The sequence below is a fragment of the Parambassis ranga genome, chromosome 5, assembly GCF_900634625.1.
Source record: "Parambassis ranga chromosome 5, fParRan2.1, whole genome shotgun sequence".
Taxonomy (NCBI): domain Eukaryota; kingdom Metazoa; phylum Chordata; class Actinopteri; family Ambassidae; genus Parambassis; species Parambassis ranga.
Window position 1 is genome coordinate 18,740,122 of NC_041026.1, and position 16,329 is coordinate 18,756,450.

Below are 16,329 nucleotides of genomic sequence, written 5' to 3' on the forward strand. Positions count from 1 at the left end.
GTGACTTAAACTTGCTGCTAATAACTCTATACAGCTCAAACTGAACACTGCTCTGTTCAGCCAGTCACAGATTACTTGTTTTTTTTTTAATTAAAGGTCAATATAATCCCTTTTGTACATGTTCTCCTTTTATAATTTATATGACTGTACATTATGTGTACAGGCACGATGAAACAGAAAGGAGCAGGACATTTAAACAAAAATCTATTTTACACAAAGGAAACCTTTGGTTAGTGGAAATAATCACACAATATAACATAAACTGTTGCTTTCTTCATTAATGATAATCTGAGAATATAATCCATGACTTTGATATGGTATTTTAAGTTGTTGTTGTTGCTAATAACTTTTACTTTGGTAAAGTTTCAATGCATGATTCTTGTTCAACATAAAAACATATTTCTAGCAGGTTGTGTTGCAGTTGTTGTACCAGTACTACCACAACACAAACAGAACAAAACTAAACAAACATTTCACCACCACAACCTAATGGTGACTGTCTGTTTCTGCAGAGTGATGATTCAGTGCCTCTCTGATATTTGGCTGATGGATGATGTAGCACTACAAGCATCATGCACACTCAGCACATTTTCGTCCCATATTTTGCTCTCAAGCCCTGAAACACCAACAAAATGCATAAGCAATAAGGCAGAAAAAACCGAGAGCTGAGCCAGCACTGTGAGCGGTTTGTAGATAAAAAAAAAACAAGAGGGGGAATTATGCAGTTTAGAGCGGTTTGATCTGACCTTCAGAAGATACGAGCCTTAACCTAAAGATGAAAAATGTCAGAGTGTGTGTATGTGAATGAGATGGAGGAGAGGCAGCAGAAGCTGAATCAACAGGAGAACTCGTATGGAGGCCTGCAGAGAGTGACCCCGTCCACACTCTGACGTGTTTTCCTGCAAAAAGAGTCGACAGTAAATCCTCTTTTTTTTCAAATGATGCATCAATTATACAAAGAAACTGTTATAAACACGCAATGGGACATTTTAAGTATAGAAACATCATCATGCTCGGTGGATGAATCGGGGATGATGAGTCGCCTGCATTGCTTCTGAGTTACTCCTGAGTGCCAACTATGTTTGGATGGCACCTGTCATGCTCTTAATTAGGGCCCTGATTCATGGCTTAACTTTTAGCCTCGTATTTATGTGTGCTGTAAAGTTTGACATTTTAACATGAGGGTATCTGGAGGCCACGCAGGGACGTGCAGTTCCAGAGATGAAAGTTCTTAAAACAGCAGTGGGAGTACACAGGTTTCAATATGAGATAAGATGGCACAAACACAATATTTTGTTTTTTTCAGATTGTCCTGTTACAACCTGGAGGCTGCATGTATGTACTTACTAAGGCACTGTAGTCAAAGCAGGAAGTGGGGCCTTTGCGGTACCGGGCGTTGCTCAGGACTTCACATGGATTTTCCTCCTGAACTGTTGGTTTTCAGTTAACAGGCTTAACTGCTACATATTGTTGGGTAAAATTTCCATCTTCAACAGAAATAAAGGCACCAAGTTGTGTGTGTGTGTGTGTGTGTGCTCGCAGAAAGGATACACTCTGTCCTGACCTGGGTGAGTCTCTCTATCTCACAGGAGCTGCAGGGCAGTGTCTCGGCCACCACAAGGAGCAGGTTGGTGTTTTCTATCCGCTTGGCATGGAACAGCCTGCCGGAGACAGTGATGAATGTTTAGCCAACTCCAAATGGACGGCATGGACCCAAGAACACAAACACACACACTCTAGAAAACACACCGTGAACAGTTTCCACAGTCCTGCAGCACGTTGTAGGAGTTTGTGGTGTTTGTGAAATAAAACTGGCTTTGGATGTTCACGCAGCTGCTTTCCCTAGTCTCAAAGCCTTCAACCAGCATGTCATCTAAAAGACAAACAATACACCTTTTACATTTAACATCAATATGGAGTGTAGTTGATTTTTTTTAAATAATAAAAAAAAAAATATTGCTTAACCTTGGTAGAACCAGCTGTTGTAAATCAGACCATGCAGAAGCTGATGTGTCACAGACCTGAAAAACATGTTTGTTAAAGAATGAAGTTCATTTCGGAAACATCAATAAATAACAGTAAACATGTGTCAGAGCTACAGGAACACAGAGCTGAAAATAACCCCGCTTCAGCTGCCCAGCATGAAATAAATAAAATCTCCTTCCTGGCTACCAGAAGTCTGGACACAGTTGAGATTGTTTCAAAGGGCGGCTCACATGCTACTGCTGCCATTTAATGTGCAGTAAATAAAGTCTCACCATGCCACCGTTGACGTCCACCAGGCCAAGTTCAGGATGTCAGCTATGGACGGCTGCAGAAACAGACAACGTAAAAAAAAATCAAACATGCTGTCCTGTCATGTAAAGTCTGCGAGCCTGGAGCCGCCTCCATCTTACCACAAAGATGCCTCTGGGTGCTGCCCCTGTGTGGCTGCTGCTGACTGGCTCACACGCAGACTGGTACTGGAACGACTGCCGTCGAGAGAAGATTGAGTTGTTGTAGAGGGCGTGCATCAGGAAAGGGTCCACATCACCGAAGAAAAGGCCAAGCTGTGATGAAATAAAAGGAAAAACAGTCACACAGAGGTCATTAAAGCCTGAGAACACACCAGCACACAAAGGTCTGACATAAAAAGAAACACAGATGCACCTTTTTCCAGTGATCCTTCTGATTGGACATCACCAGAAAACCGCCATCATCAATGAGATAGCAGAGGAGGTCCTGCAGACAACAAACACATGAGCGCACACTGTATGAGTGAACAGCAGCAGGACTTCAGCTGGTGTGAGTGAAATAAAAGATCGTACATCTGTGTTCACGTCACAGTCCATCTCACAGCTTCTGGAGGGTCCACACTGTTTGATAAAATCAATAAAGAGACCATGTGAGGTTTGCTGAAGTAAACTCAGTTTTAACTGCGTGATCCATGACACTGTGTTGGTGTACCTTGTGTGAGCCCCGTCGATTGTCTGTCACGTTGCTGGCCAGGATTTTAAACTTCTCCACCCACACCTCCAGGTCCAGCTTTGCTCCGATCACTGAAAAAAAGAAAGCGAGACTTAGAACCACTGGTATCTGAAATATGGACAGATACTTCAATTACAGAAAGAGAGCTCCACATGGCACATCCAGATCAGCAAAGGCTTTTCTTACCTGCAGGTTTGAGTGGTTTGCCTCCTAAATTAACCTCAACAGCTGAACTAACCAGAATTCCAACTGTGTCATTTTCTGCTCCAAACTCGTCCAAATCTGTTCAGAATACACAAACATGGGATTAACTTGAGGTTTGTTTACTTTTAAAGGTACTGAAATTAACTTCGTTGATGATGTATGTGATATAGGACAGAAAACATGAAGTGTAGACCATTGAGGGGGTGACCAAATGAGGGGAATTGTAGCATGTTTTAAAACTGAGCTTTAAAGCTGGCTCTGTCTGAGTATTCTTGGGATGTTTACAGGAAAATCTCTCTTGAGTTACTGGTGGGAAACTCACAGGATCTTGAAGGAGCTCTGAATATGTAGCCTTTGTTGTCAAGACTCCGTCTGTAGAAATTTGAATTGAAGGGCTCAGGATCTTCATCCCACAACTCCGCAGCTCTGTGCAAACACAAATCACCTGTTGTTATAAAGCAGAGGGGCCGTGTTTTTCTGCTTTACTCTTTAAACCCCACTTACATGTTGGGAAAAACCCGTGTTATTCCTCCATCTGTGGATGCAAACACAGCCAGGAAGTGGTACCTGTAACAGACCATTCGTCAGCTATAGTTTTTTTTACACAAAGTGTAGAGCAACAACAAGCCGACTCACGCATTCAGATCCCTGTTCTTCCACACACGTGAGGCCAGTTGCCCAATAATCCTTGAATCCAGAATCAGGTTATGGATGAGGCCTTGGTCACCTGCAACAAAAGAAACAGCAAAGCTGACCATCTCATCTGAGTGTCTGCAGCAGCCACAGCCACTGAGACCAGCTGATGCACTCACACTCATCAGATTCAGGGGAGATGTCCAACATGAGGGACAGAAAGTTCTGCAGAAACTGAGTGTTGTTGTCAGAGAGCTGCAGTCGCTTGCAGTATTCCCTGCAGAGACAATGGAGCAAGTAAGCAGCTTTGTTTTACAGAGGAGGCACATCAACAGAGATAAAGATGGTCACCTTGGAGCCAGAAACACATGTCCTGATGATTCAAAGGAGCTGGGCAGCAAAGACTGCATATCTGTGAGGCAGAAAGACAGAGAGGATGATTTGTCTTTTACATCATATTCCTGTCTTTACGAGACTAACGCTCCTCTCTGTACTCACACTGGAGCTGCAGCATCACATCACTCAGGTCTGCTTGGATGTAGTACTCATTGTAGGGAGGTAATACCAGACCAAGACTGCAGGTGGTGCCATTCCAGCATGAAAATACATGAATGAGGAGAAACCAGAAAGAAGCTGAGTCCTAATCATGATGTCCAGGCAGACCTCATCAGACCACAGCTGGCTGGCTATCATTTGTGATTCATAACACTGTTCTGAGCTCACCTGTAATCTGTACCATTGATGGGAGTCCAGGTGTAACCCCGATACACATCGTCAATATATTGCTGTAATAGAAGAAATATTTAAATAAACAGAAGTGAAAGGTACCAAAGTAAACAGACTCACTGTGCCCAGGTTTACTTAGTGTCATATAAACTTGTTCTATCAAATCAATTCTAAAGAAAAAAGGCTACGCCCATCAGATTAAGATTTCCCTCAGCACACAGAACAAGCTCCCAGTGTGTTGGTGGTGACATCCCCAATTAGAACAACCTTAATATGAGCTGTATGTTTTCTGACACCATATTGTTTTTACACAAAGTAAGAAATGAATTTCAATCAACAGAGATTCTGAATACAGTCTTTCAACTAAATAAATGAAAATACAATTAAAAATATACTAATGACAGTGAAGCTGACATTTTAAAAGTGCATATATACAAAAGTATTTGACAGGAATCAATCAGCAGAGACTTAAAACTGCATTAACAGAACTGGACATTAACAATGATATCAAGTTTAACTTACTGTAAGTTTAAAAATAAGAAAAGAAACACATCTAAAGAGAGAGAATTTACTTGCCTCATCAATTGACTTGATAAGAGTTCTGATTTGCATTTCACCCGGTCTCCCATCAATCATTTGTCTTCGAATCTACACAATGAAAACACACAAACATGTTCTAAACATTACATGACCTGCATAGACTCTGCAAAGGGACTGGCAGATTGTCCTTAGGCAGATCCTGTGCACTGGCCTGGTAGTAAACAAACTTAACCATAGTACAAAAATTGCCTGAAACCAGAAATCTTTTTTAGTTCCATTTGCTGCTCACCTCCTCTTTATTGCTGTCCTCTACCTCTGCATCCAGGAAATCCAGAGTCACAGGTTCAGGGAGGTTCACAAGCTGAGATGTAAAAAGCAAAAACAATGAGGGCCATCCAATGGAAAGAAGTGTAGGTTTCTCAAAGCCTCAATCCACAGTGTAAATATAACACTTAATTAATTAAACATTAAACATAGAGATTACCTTTGGCTGTAGTTTTGGATGAAGCAGCAGATATCCATTTGGATCAATAGCAAAGATGTATCCATTGGCACCGAGCTGTTTCAAACACAACAAGGTGAGAAACAGCAGCTTTGTTCATCCAGTCAAGTACAAACAAAAAGAAAAACCTTACACATACATTGTACCGTGGTGTCAGCCGCTTTATCTCATCAAGATGGACATCCACCCCCATGACACCTAAAATCAGCTGATTCTAAAAAACATCAACATGATATTACACAACAGTTATACTCTGCATTTAAAAAAACAAATGCTGGGCTCAGAATATCAGAGTTTTAAGCTGACAACCAGGCACTAGTATGTGAAAAATGCTAAAGGAAATTGTCTAGAGTTCAGATGAAAATCATATTTTTAAATAAGTGACTCAGACAAATGAAACACGACATATAGCTTTACAGAGAAACATGAAACATGAATACTTCTTTTCAAAACCTTTGTTTTTCTTTATGAAGGCTTTGTTAATGTAAAGATGTAACCTAAATACTAAAACCTAGCAGAAACAGAGAACTTCCTGTTTGATAACTAAGGAGGCTGACGCCCCGCCCCTTCTTGGTGCCTGCGTTGCCATAGTAACGCGTTGTGTCGATACTAGCCTTGAGACATAGGTAGTGGAGCTCTGACGGAAGAAGAATTTGTCTTCCAAAAACTATCCAACGCGGCACATTCTCCTCTAAGTTAACGGAGAATAATGGTGAGCTAAGCTTTATTGTTTAGTGTTGTTTGTTGTTGTGTATGTACTATTCACAATCGTGTACAGGTTACAGTAAAATGCTAGCGTTAGAAGTTAGCTATCTTTGCAGCTAAAGCTCGTTATGTTTTGTTCACTTTTTGTCCAGCCACCCAAAAAGAAAGACTCGAGTAAAACGCCTGCAAAGGCACGGACGCCCACGCTGATAGATGGTCTCACTAAGGAGGAGCTGTCCAAGGAGCAGGTCAGAGCTGTGAATGAAGCGTGCGTGGGAGTGTGTGGCGTGATGCCTGTGGGTCCGGGTATCTTTGGATACACAGCAACTCATTTGTTATTCTGAACACACTGAACGTTTTACTAATTACTAATATCAAAATAAAACTTTTCTATTGATTAAACATCAAATATGAAACCTCTTCCTCCACCTGCTCTATCTTTCGGTCTGATTACCACTTCCCAAGCTTAAGTAGAGTGTTAGAAGATTAAATGTAGTAAATGGTAGCTAGTAAATATGGTTGTACTTTGTGGCGTCATGAAAAAGAATTAAAAACAACTTTTTATGTTTCAGTTATAGCAGTAGTATTTTAATCAAATTTGGCAGACTTATGTGTCCACTGCTGAAAAATGAGCAGCGATTTGGTGGTAGATGGGGACCTCTACTGGCAGTGTAGATAACACTATTTGAGAAGAACCACATTTTACACACACACACACACACACACACACACACACACACACACACACACACACACACACACACACACACACGTGGTGACAGATAAATGGGTGATCTGGCACCTCAATAAAATGAAGAGTCCAATACATTCTCTATCAGTTCTCTAGGCAGTAGGATGTTTGCATTGTCTGACTATCACAGTAATATAAAATGTATTCATTTTAGATAGAAGAGCACATTGTGCGCCTGCGGGAGGAGCTGGACCGTGAGCGTGAAGAGAGAAACTACTTTCAGCTAGAGAGGGATAAGATCTATACCACCTGGAAAATCACAGAAAGACAACTGGAGGAGGTCAAGGCTGAACTGAAAAACTTGGATAACCACACAGAAAAAGATGAGGAGCGTCACCATACAGATATCAAGGTAAGTTAAACAGATCAAATTCCGTGTGAGCAAGAAAAAAAGCCCACAGCACCCATACACTTTCATGGGAAGTTTAAAGGCAGCGATAAGAGATTTAATAGCTGAAGTCATCCTGTATCACACATTATTTTCTTCCACTAGGTATATCAGCAGAAGATGAAGCACCTCCTGTGTGAGCACACAAACACCATCTTTGAGTTGAAAGCAGATGGTTCAGTCTCCAATGAGAAGTTGCAGAAAGAGCAGGAACAGCTAGAGATGGAGCTCCGTGGGAACATGACAGACACGCTGGCTGAGATGCAGGAGGCTGACAAAGAAAGCTTCATCAAGGAACTTGAGCAGGTTTGTTGTACTGCGTACATTTGTGTACTGTGTATGTGTATCTTTGCCTTTATATAGTTCAACAAATTGTTTTTCTCAACAGAGTCATGCTAAAAACATGACTATGACAAGGAACAACTTGGAGGAGAAGCTCAAAGGTAAATAAAGGTCATTTTGAGTTTATCACCCCCTGATATCAAACACAGGGACATCATTTAGTTTCTCTGTTGGGCAGATCTTATCGACAGCTATAAGAAAAACATTGAGATGCTGAAAGAAGACCTGGAAAAGATAACAACAAGTGTGACCTGTGAGAGAGAACACCAGTGGAACAGCCACATCGCCTCTCTCAAAGAACACCATGCCAAAACCATGAGTGGCTTTGATGACATTGTTTCCCAAATGGAAAAGGATTTAGATGAAATCATTGCACACAAGGTACAAAGAACAGACACATTTAGCTTCTGTTTCAAACGGCAATAAACATATTTAAGATTCTTTGTTTAAACTGCAACTTATTCCTGATAAATCTACTGTATTTAATCTTAATGTAATCAATTGTTGCAGCACATTTCTAACGTGGCATGTTTGATTTGCATCTTCTAGAAAGAAATTAAAGAATTGACGATCAACACCAGGGAGTTGGAAAAGAGCATCGAATCTGTTTTGGAGGATAACAAGCGTCTTGTTGAGCTCATCTCAACAGTCAAGAAGGAAAAGACTCAAGCTGAGAAGAAAGTGAAATACTACATAGAGGGAAAGGTTAAATGAATGGTTTACTTTCTTGATGTGGAATTGTAAGAAGGGCTTAACCATAGTCGGTGTATTACCTACAGTAGATGGAGGTGGACTGGCAACGAAACATAATCTGTTTTATTCTTCTTGGATCTGGATTAATGTGTTAAAAATGCCACAGTGGCGGAGCTCTGCGTTCTGTGAAGTAATAATGTTTTTTTCAGTAGAGACTCTGAAGAGAGCTTTCAGTTGTTAAACATGGTGAAGAAGTCATAATTATCTCAATGATAATATTTTATGTATAAATGGATAAACTGATTTTCATTAGGAGGGTTAAGTATATTCTGCACCTGACTGTTCCATAGCAGATCATCGCTTGGCTTTAGTGCTAGTACTTCTGTCTGCTTCACCTGTCAGATTGAAAGTGAAGTATTTACAGCATATTTACACTATTGTGACAGATTTTGTGGAAAAGGACTGAAAAGGACAGACATAAGAAGCTGAGAGATCTGAAACAGGATCATGAGCAGTTGGAGGAGAAATTCATCAAGGTAAAACGCTCAATTGCTCCAATGTCTGCTTGACTGTAGAGGCTAAATAAGTGTGTAGTTTAGATGTCAAATATTTTTGTTTGTACTTCCACAGCTTCAGCAGGAAGTAGGCGAACGGTCCAGGTCATTTGCTCAGAGTGTTCAAGAGTTGCAGCACCAAGCCGATGTGAAGGAGGAACTGCTGAAAAAGAAGCTGCAATCCGTGAAAGAGAGTGTTGAGAAGACGCACGCTCAGCTCAGCTCAGTGCTCTCAGCCTCTAACATGGACCACACAGCCCTCACAGGGAATATCAAAAAGATGGAGGTAGTCCTCTCAATCACTGGTGTAGATGTGTTTGTTGTAGTGTGTATTTTGATTAATCATGAAAGAAATGTGTGTTTTGTTTGAAGGAAAAACTGGACTCTGCAAATAATACCATCAAGGACTTAGAGTACAGAAGAAGGCTGGTTGCAAGGGTTTGTAGTTTTCATTTTTCTAGGTGGTATTTTTATTTGTAGTGATGTTCCTACTTAAGTGAAACATGTGTGTCCTACAGGCCCACAGAGATTTGTTGCTGTTCATTGAAGCAAAGGAAGCAGCTTGCGGTGTTCCTGTGAAGTAACCATGTGGCTTTGTATGTAAGGTTTATTAAAGCTAAATAAAACTATGCGATTACTTGTAGTAGAATTTACTTTTTTCTTTAAATATCTAGTCATTTACTTCAGTAGATGTGTGTCTATTTTGAAATAATGTTAATGAATTCAACATTTCAGTCTTTAAAATTTAAAGAAACTTTACTGAGATAATAGTACATGAAGTCTGAGTTGTGTTGTTGCCAGATACTGGCAATCCACTAATGCAGTGAGATATAAAGAACCAGTTCACCTGTTTGACATTTCTTTGTTAGGCATAGGCTGAAAACTCTATGAGTATTATTTCGATCAATAAAAGCCACACCAGAGGAAACAAAACAAGCTGCTGAGGATATTGGAAAGCTGTCAGCCTGCTAGATTATATGTGCTAAAGGCAAATAGTCAGTCCTTGCTGTCATTGAAGCAGGTTCTGGGTTTCTGTAAAGCTCCAAGACGCTATTCATAAACTGAATTGGGGTACACCCTGGACAGACCACCAGTCTACTGCAGAGCTGACATAGAAACAAAGAACCACTCACACTCAGCCCTGCAGCCATTTTAGAGTCCCCAGTTAACATGCACATCTTTGGTGTGTCTACAGTACCCGGAGAAGACCCACACAGAAGGGCCCCAGTCAGATCCAATGTGAGGCTGTAGTGCTGATCACTGTGCTGCTCTCTCTGGTGTGCTAATGTTTCAAATGTTATACAGTATGCATGTGTGAAACTCCTGTAATCTGAGCCCAGTGTTTAAGACAAACAAAACAAGAAAGTCCAAAGACACAAACATAGTGGTCCATAGTGTAAGGACCAGTTACCTGTGAGTTCCCATCGGAGGTCAGATTAAATACGGGCAAAGTCCCAGTTACAACCATGCCAAGTCCCTACAGAGTTTAAACACAGAGCCCAAAACCATTTATGCAAATATAAATGAACTTGTTGTGGATTGACTGCATTTACTGTATCTTATCAAATGCAGCCAACAGGATCATGCGGTCTTACCAAAGCATCTTGATAGACATTGGTCCACTGAACCTGCTTGGCATCACTACCTGCCAGAACCATGGGGCGTCCCAGCACATCGAGGTACTCCTGACAAAACACAGAGATGCTAACGTGACCAACTACAACCAAACACCATCAACAACAACCTCAAATCTCGTAAAGGAGTAGAGAGTGCAAAGACAAACAAGCAGAGATGTTCCTGCACCACAAGGAGGACAGTGAGAAACAGTGAACAGGGATCAGCTGTGTCACAGGCACTAGACAAACCCACCTGGGTGTTAATCCTTATAGCACAGATGGAACGGATCTCAAAATAGTAACCTGGCAAACCACAGAGAAAAAGACAAACAGAGGGAGAGAGAGCATGTGTGAGGGATGCTATTAGAAAAAAACAGGAGTGGTGCTCATAAATATTCCAGATTTGACAAGATGTTACTAGAGAAGTGACTCAGCTACTTAAATCCTACAGATAGGAAGCTTAAAAAGGAAAACTACTGAGCTCTAAAACTGAGGTATGTGTGGTCGTACAGAGATCTGCTAAATTATCTAAAAACAATGTGATCCCTTGTTATCCAAATGTTTCCTTTAAGTAGCTTAAGAAGCCATGTTTTTAAATCAAACCATCACATTTTTTTGTCAAAAGAAATTTTTGTCCTTTGTGTTTATTTGTCAGTACTTTCTTTGAATTGTCAGCTCACCTTTATTTGTGCAGGCAATCCACTGTAAAGGTGTGACATCATAGTTATGCTGGCCCACAGAAAATGTAAACACTCGAACCTAATGGGATGGCAAACACAGGGAGTTAAAAAGATATTTGATAATTTTAGAGGGGGATTAAGATGCTGTGGTGAAATGTTATGTCAGGACTGACTGTTTTATTGGGCCAGTTGTATTGCATGAAGACATCCTGAGCTCTGTCCTCTCCTCCATCCGTAAACAGCATGATTATTTTATTGCAGTTAGCCCGGGGCACATTTGTCTTCTGAAAAATATCAAAAAATCATGCATGAGGTAAATACACAAAAACAGTGTAGAATTCTTAGGCGTGACACAGAACAACCTGCTTACGTTTAACAGCTGATTGAAGGCGAAATGAAATCCAGACTTGTAGTCGGTGGTGCCTTTCGCCTGCATCTGCTGCACTGCATCCTTGAAAATCTTTTTGTTGCGCACATTAGCCTGGACCAGATGTTTGAAGCAAGGAACGACAGCCTCTGCCTTCTCATTAAACTGTTAACATGGAAGGAGAAACATAGAAAATGATAAGAGACATGAAATGATACAGAATCTGTGATTAGAGTTAATACTGCAGATACCAACCCTGGCCACATTGACGTAGTCATCATCAGATAAAGTGTCCAGCATTTCTATCACTGATGCTTTGATCAGTTTTAGAGTGAGTCCACTGACACTGCCGCTCCTGAGCACACACAAGAGAAGTGTCATCACAATCACAACAGATGACACATTTTTTATACTCTCACAGCAACTGACAACATACGAGGGAACGACATCTCAACAAAAACACCCTTTCCAAAAAATGTTTGGTAAACCTCTGAACTCACACCATGTTATCAGTGTTTGCTGAACGTTATTTTCTGTGGACAATTGCCAGCATTGATATGCCATGATGCCTGTAAATAACATGTGAATGAACACATCTTAAATTAACTGTTCAAACTCACGGTGCAGTCATGACTACTTCACTGACCATCTCATTGTACATGTGATGAGTGAACATGTTTCATGTTCAGGATGTTTCATTTTTTCCATTCAACTCAACAGTAAATTCAACCTTGCACAGAGCAGGCTACTGATGAATGACCCTTCATTTGCTGAATGAATAGCAGCCATGGGGGCGGCACAATAGTAACAGATAGCTGCACTCCACTGTGACCATGAAGCTCAATGCACTGAGCAGAACCCAGTGCTGCCCATGGATCTACTACAGAAACTGATGTCTGATGTTGTTACAGTACATGTTACATATGTTTCATACTTAACATTATGGTAGTATTCTTAATAGTATACAGTATGTTAATACTTGTTTTACATCCAATGAAATGCTTCTACAATGTTTTTGTAAGAGGGACAACATTCATGTGGTGCTATTTGTACAACATCTGCTGCACCTGTCTCATCATATACACAGTCTTCAACATGATTCAGGCTGTTAGAGGTCGCCATAAGTGTGTAATTGGAGGCAGAGGGTGTGGTGGATTCTAACTAGCAGCTGTTACTGTTTTTGCACTTGTTTACTTTTCAAGCGATTCTTCACTTTTCTTGTCATACACCATATTTAGTCTATAATAGGGTTAGGTATAAACATGGCGACATGGTTCGGATTAGAGGAAGAAGATCATGGCTTTGGTTTTGGTTGTCATGATAATGGTGGCTACCATAAGATTTGCTGCCTGAAAAAGTGCGACTGTTGACAATCTTTGTCCCTGCCTTCATTTTTTTTACAGGTGGAAATAGATGGAAGCAAATAGAACTCTGACAGCTGTTAATAGAAGCAACACTTAAATATGTCTGTTTTTGGAGATTTTTGCAAATTGAGCTAAAGCCAGTAGCTGCTTAGCTTAGCTTAGCAGCTACACAGACTGGAAGCCAGCTTTCTCTGTCTTTGATCAAAGATCAGGTAAAGCATACTGACTTTAGTCTTTTGTCCAGTGTTACAGGGGTATGTTTCAAACATTTTCTAGGCTGGGAGAGGTGACTTCCTGGTCTTTTTGCGAGATGCCTGCCACTATAACTATTCCCTATGTATTTATCCTAAACTAAAAAAAAGGACATTCATTACTTACACATCAACAAGGATGACCATATCTTTGGGGGATGAGGCGCCCTGGATGTACCTTTAACAAACAAACAGAACTTCAACACCTCTGCACCTGTGACAAGAACATATGTAGTAAGTATCACACAGTACCAGGGCCTCCTCCTGACATCATACAGGTCAATTTTATCCGGGGCTTTCCAAGGTGTTGCTGTAAAAAAAAGAGGGAAAAATAATATTTTAATGCAACTTCAAAGCTGTTCAGCATTAAAGCGTTAACATTAGGACACACAGACAGCTCAGGCAGACCTGGATAGTAGCGTGTGACTCCTGTTGCACTTCCAAACGCCTGCCACAGTAGTGACGGATCCTCGCGGCTGTTCTCCATGAACACTTTCTCCAGCGCCTGTGTCCAGTTCAGCTCGTTCAGAATGACTGGAGCTAGTGAGGAAAGAGTCACACTTCATAAACACGCTCCTTAGACGTATGTGTAAACATTTCAGGCTTCTGTGTACTCAAAATGTCTGCTGCTCTACTTGCCTCCTTTATAAATGTCAGTGGGAATCTGAACAGCTGTGTATGAATAGTTGACGTTGTTTTTGAAGTTTGGATCGTACACAAACTCCAGCTTGATGTGCGAGGGATTTTCCACCTCTCCCTCTCCATCCATGGAGTACTGTAATATAAAAAAAAATCATAAATAAGCTTTTCACTATGACAATTAAGATTATAGCCTACTATCATTTATTCGTATTCAGCCTTGTCAAGAGTTTATTGAAGATTCAAGATTCAAGAAGTTTATTGTCAAATGCACAGCACTTTACAGTTACACTGAGCAATGAAATTCTTACTTTGCGAGTTCCCTTCACATGACTTTATACTCAACTAAACTAAGATAAAAAACAGTAGACTTATTTTAGGCATAAGAATAAATACAAATACCAATAAGCAATAAGAAAAATAAAATAAGCAAAATGTGCAGTTCTATGTACAGAGGGTAAAGTGCTATCAGTGTTTAAGGTACATTGTTTATGCATTATTGTCAGAGGTAGAACATTTAGAATGTGCAAATACCTCACTCACATAATCTAGCTCTGCCTTGGAGTCATAATAAGCCATGTCCAGCTCCTAGAAGAAACAGATGGAGATGAGATGAGAAGGCTGCAGCTCTGACAACTGTGGAACATTATGAAAATGAGCAGTCATTATGGATGCACTCTCAGAGAGTCATCACTGAGGACTGGGCTGCACGTAAAAGATTATTTAGGAAATTTGTAATTAATCCCTAAAAACATCCAGCAGGTTTTTCATCATTCATCACATTCAAAAACTATAAAAACAGCAAGAATTATTATTATTATCAGACTTTAGATGTCTGTTTTAGATGTTCTGTTCAATTGACCTTGAACGCACCACTGTAACCAAAGGTTAAAGTGTACTTTTTCATCTAAGCTATTTTATTCACTTAAAATAAGAGTAAAAACACATTTCTGCACACCTCAGAGCAATAAGATACCAGGACTCACTAAGTAAATCAGACATCAGATATTTATTATCAGCTTATTTAATTAGTTAGTATGTACTGATTGGTTGAATCATCTGTGAGCTGATTACAATTCATTTGAACTTATCAATCTAAAATATCAATAATTTAATAAATTCAACTGACATATCTTTTCTGTGTGATAGGAGTGAAACCCAATCTTCATAACTATTTAAGTTAATCAATGCATTTTATACTTCTCCTTTGTTAATAGCAGCCAAGATTTATGACTAAATGGGTGTCGAATTGAGCTTTCATCCCAGACAAATGAAAAAATCTATATTAGTGGATATTTGATATTTAAAAATGCCTAATACAATTTCAGTGTAACTGGCAATAACTAATTAATTCATAAGAGAAATCCTAAGTAAATATTCACACAAAACAACATTTACTCAAGTCAAATTATTCACAAAACACAGCCAGTTGAACCCAAACAAACTCGTTGCCCAGATTGCATCATAATGACTGCTCATGAATGTAAAAGCAGCTGTTATAAAGAAAAACAACAGATTCTTCCGGTAAATCTCCACAAAAAGTTACCACATCCTGAAAAAAAAAACTGAAGCGTTCAGTTTACACAAAATGGAGAAAAGTAGCAAATCGCCCTATTTGCAAAGTGTAATCACCAAATGTTTCCTATTGCTCAGTTACAGCTTTCTGCTCGGTGCTGTCACATTATGAATCAGTAGACAGGCTGTGTGCAGCATGGCCATCTGTTCGTTTAGTTTCTGAGGAGAGCGAACACACTTCAGACTGCGTGTGACATCACTCAGAGGTGAACGTGTTCCTATTTCTGGTTCGTTCTGATTAACAGTTATCTCTGATGAGCACCTTAGCCTACATAACATTTCAGTAGGTCGACTCTCTCTGTCCGCTCTTTGTCGTCCACTATCTGCCGTCCACTGCTGAGTATCACTCGATGTTCATTATCAGTCAGTGTCACATTGCTCATCCACCATGGGAGCTCCTTACCTCTGAGTCTGTCATCGCAAACAATGTCCAGAGAGAAACCTGCCTCATACAGTATGAAGTCTTTACTCTATGTTACTCTCTGAATCAGCTTCGCTGAATCATCACCTTTCTATAGCACCAAATTCTGTCATGTTGTAAGTTTGCTAGCTTTCTACTCAGCATCCTAAAATAAAAAAAGGAAAGCAACAGGCAGCTGAAAGTTGACTGCATGCATCAGAAATGCATCCACAGCATTTTAAACTCCACACAGTTCTCAATGAATGGACTAAAACATGCAGCGGTTTGAAATGGCAGGGGGATTCAGTGCCGCAGAGACGAGTGTGAGAGGCCATGTGAGAGGATGAGGTTAACCCTGTCTCATTTTGTTGGGTAAATGAAGCAGACTGAGTGGAAAAGGGGAATGCCAATGTGTGTAGGACTCAACAGAAC

The 16,329-nt window shown here is 40.3% G+C and overlaps 2 protein-coding genes across 2 annotated transcripts in view; one reads left to right on the forward strand and one right to left on the reverse strand.

Annotated features, from left to right (window-relative positions):
- Positions 1-452: 452 nt before the first annotated feature.
- The window catches only part of cacna2d2b (calcium channel, voltage-dependent, alpha 2/delta subunit 2b), a 28,093-nt gene continuing 12,216 nt past the window's right edge, over positions 453-16,329 (reverse strand). The window contains exons 5-38 of the mRNA XM_028405655.1: positions 14,457-14,510; positions 13,923-14,058; positions 13,692-13,823; positions 13,536-13,593; positions 13,411-13,461; positions 11,924-12,023; positions 11,672-11,833; positions 11,475-11,585; positions 11,302-11,380; positions 10,875-10,924; positions 10,601-10,690; positions 10,417-10,482; positions 5,712-5,786; positions 5,555-5,629; positions 5,360-5,431; positions 5,107-5,178; positions 4,528-4,589; positions 4,303-4,379; positions 4,156-4,249; positions 3,984-4,081; positions 3,808-3,898; positions 3,676-3,738; positions 3,494-3,597; positions 3,154-3,249; positions 2,947-3,038; positions 2,808-2,855; positions 2,650-2,721; positions 2,397-2,549; positions 2,259-2,311; positions 1,966-2,021; positions 1,750-1,873; positions 1,552-1,661; positions 1,348-1,430; positions 453-899 (exon numbers count right to left, since the gene is read on the reverse strand). Coding sequence (XP_028261456.1) covers positions 786-899; positions 1,348-1,430; positions 1,552-1,661; positions 1,750-1,873; positions 1,966-2,021; positions 2,259-2,311; positions 2,397-2,549; positions 2,650-2,721; positions 2,808-2,855; positions 2,947-3,038; positions 3,154-3,249; positions 3,494-3,597; positions 3,676-3,738; positions 3,808-3,898; positions 3,984-4,081; positions 4,156-4,249; positions 4,303-4,379; positions 4,528-4,589; positions 5,107-5,178; positions 5,360-5,431; positions 5,555-5,629; positions 5,712-5,786; positions 10,417-10,482; positions 10,601-10,690; positions 10,875-10,924; positions 11,302-11,380; positions 11,475-11,585; positions 11,672-11,833; positions 11,924-12,023; positions 13,411-13,461; positions 13,536-13,593; positions 13,692-13,823; positions 13,923-14,058; positions 14,457-14,510 — 2,973 coding nt within the window. The 3' untranslated portion in view covers positions 453-785. The remainder of the gene's footprint in view (positions 900-1,347; positions 1,431-1,551; positions 1,662-1,749; positions 1,874-1,965; positions 2,022-2,258; positions 2,312-2,396; positions 2,550-2,649; positions 2,722-2,807; positions 2,856-2,946; positions 3,039-3,153; positions 3,250-3,493; positions 3,598-3,675; positions 3,739-3,807; positions 3,899-3,983; positions 4,082-4,155; positions 4,250-4,302; positions 4,380-4,527; positions 4,590-5,106; positions 5,179-5,359; positions 5,432-5,554; positions 5,630-5,711; positions 5,787-10,416; positions 10,483-10,600; positions 10,691-10,874; positions 10,925-11,301; positions 11,381-11,474; positions 11,586-11,671; positions 11,834-11,923; positions 12,024-13,410; positions 13,462-13,535; positions 13,594-13,691; positions 13,824-13,922; positions 14,059-14,456; positions 14,511-16,329) is intronic.
- Positions 6,182-9,651, forward strand: LOC114435727 (dynein regulatory complex subunit 4-like). Its single transcript, XM_028405656.1, has 11 exons — positions 6,182-6,284; positions 6,430-6,525; positions 7,183-7,380; positions 7,522-7,722; positions 7,805-7,859; positions 7,937-8,139; positions 8,308-8,463; positions 8,898-8,987; positions 9,082-9,291; positions 9,378-9,443; positions 9,524-9,651. The coding sequence occupies exons 1-11, from the start codon at positions 6,282-6,284 to the stop codon at positions 9,587-9,589; spliced, it is 1,344 nt and encodes a 447-aa protein (XP_028261457.1). The 5' UTR covers positions 6,182-6,281; the 3' UTR covers positions 9,590-9,651.

What these genes read in the sequence shown, in the direction of transcription:
- LOC114435727 (XM_028405656.1), top strand. An exon ending in TCATCAAGGAACTTGAGCAG is followed by an intron (nt 7,723 to 7,804) that starts GTTTGTTGTACT and finishes TTTTCTCAACAG; the next exon opens with AGTCATGCTAAAAACATGAC. An exon ending in ATGAAATCATTGCACACAAG is followed by an intron (nt 8,140 to 8,307) that starts GTACAAAGAACA and finishes TGCATCTTCTAG; the next exon opens with AAAGAAATTAAAGAATTGAC.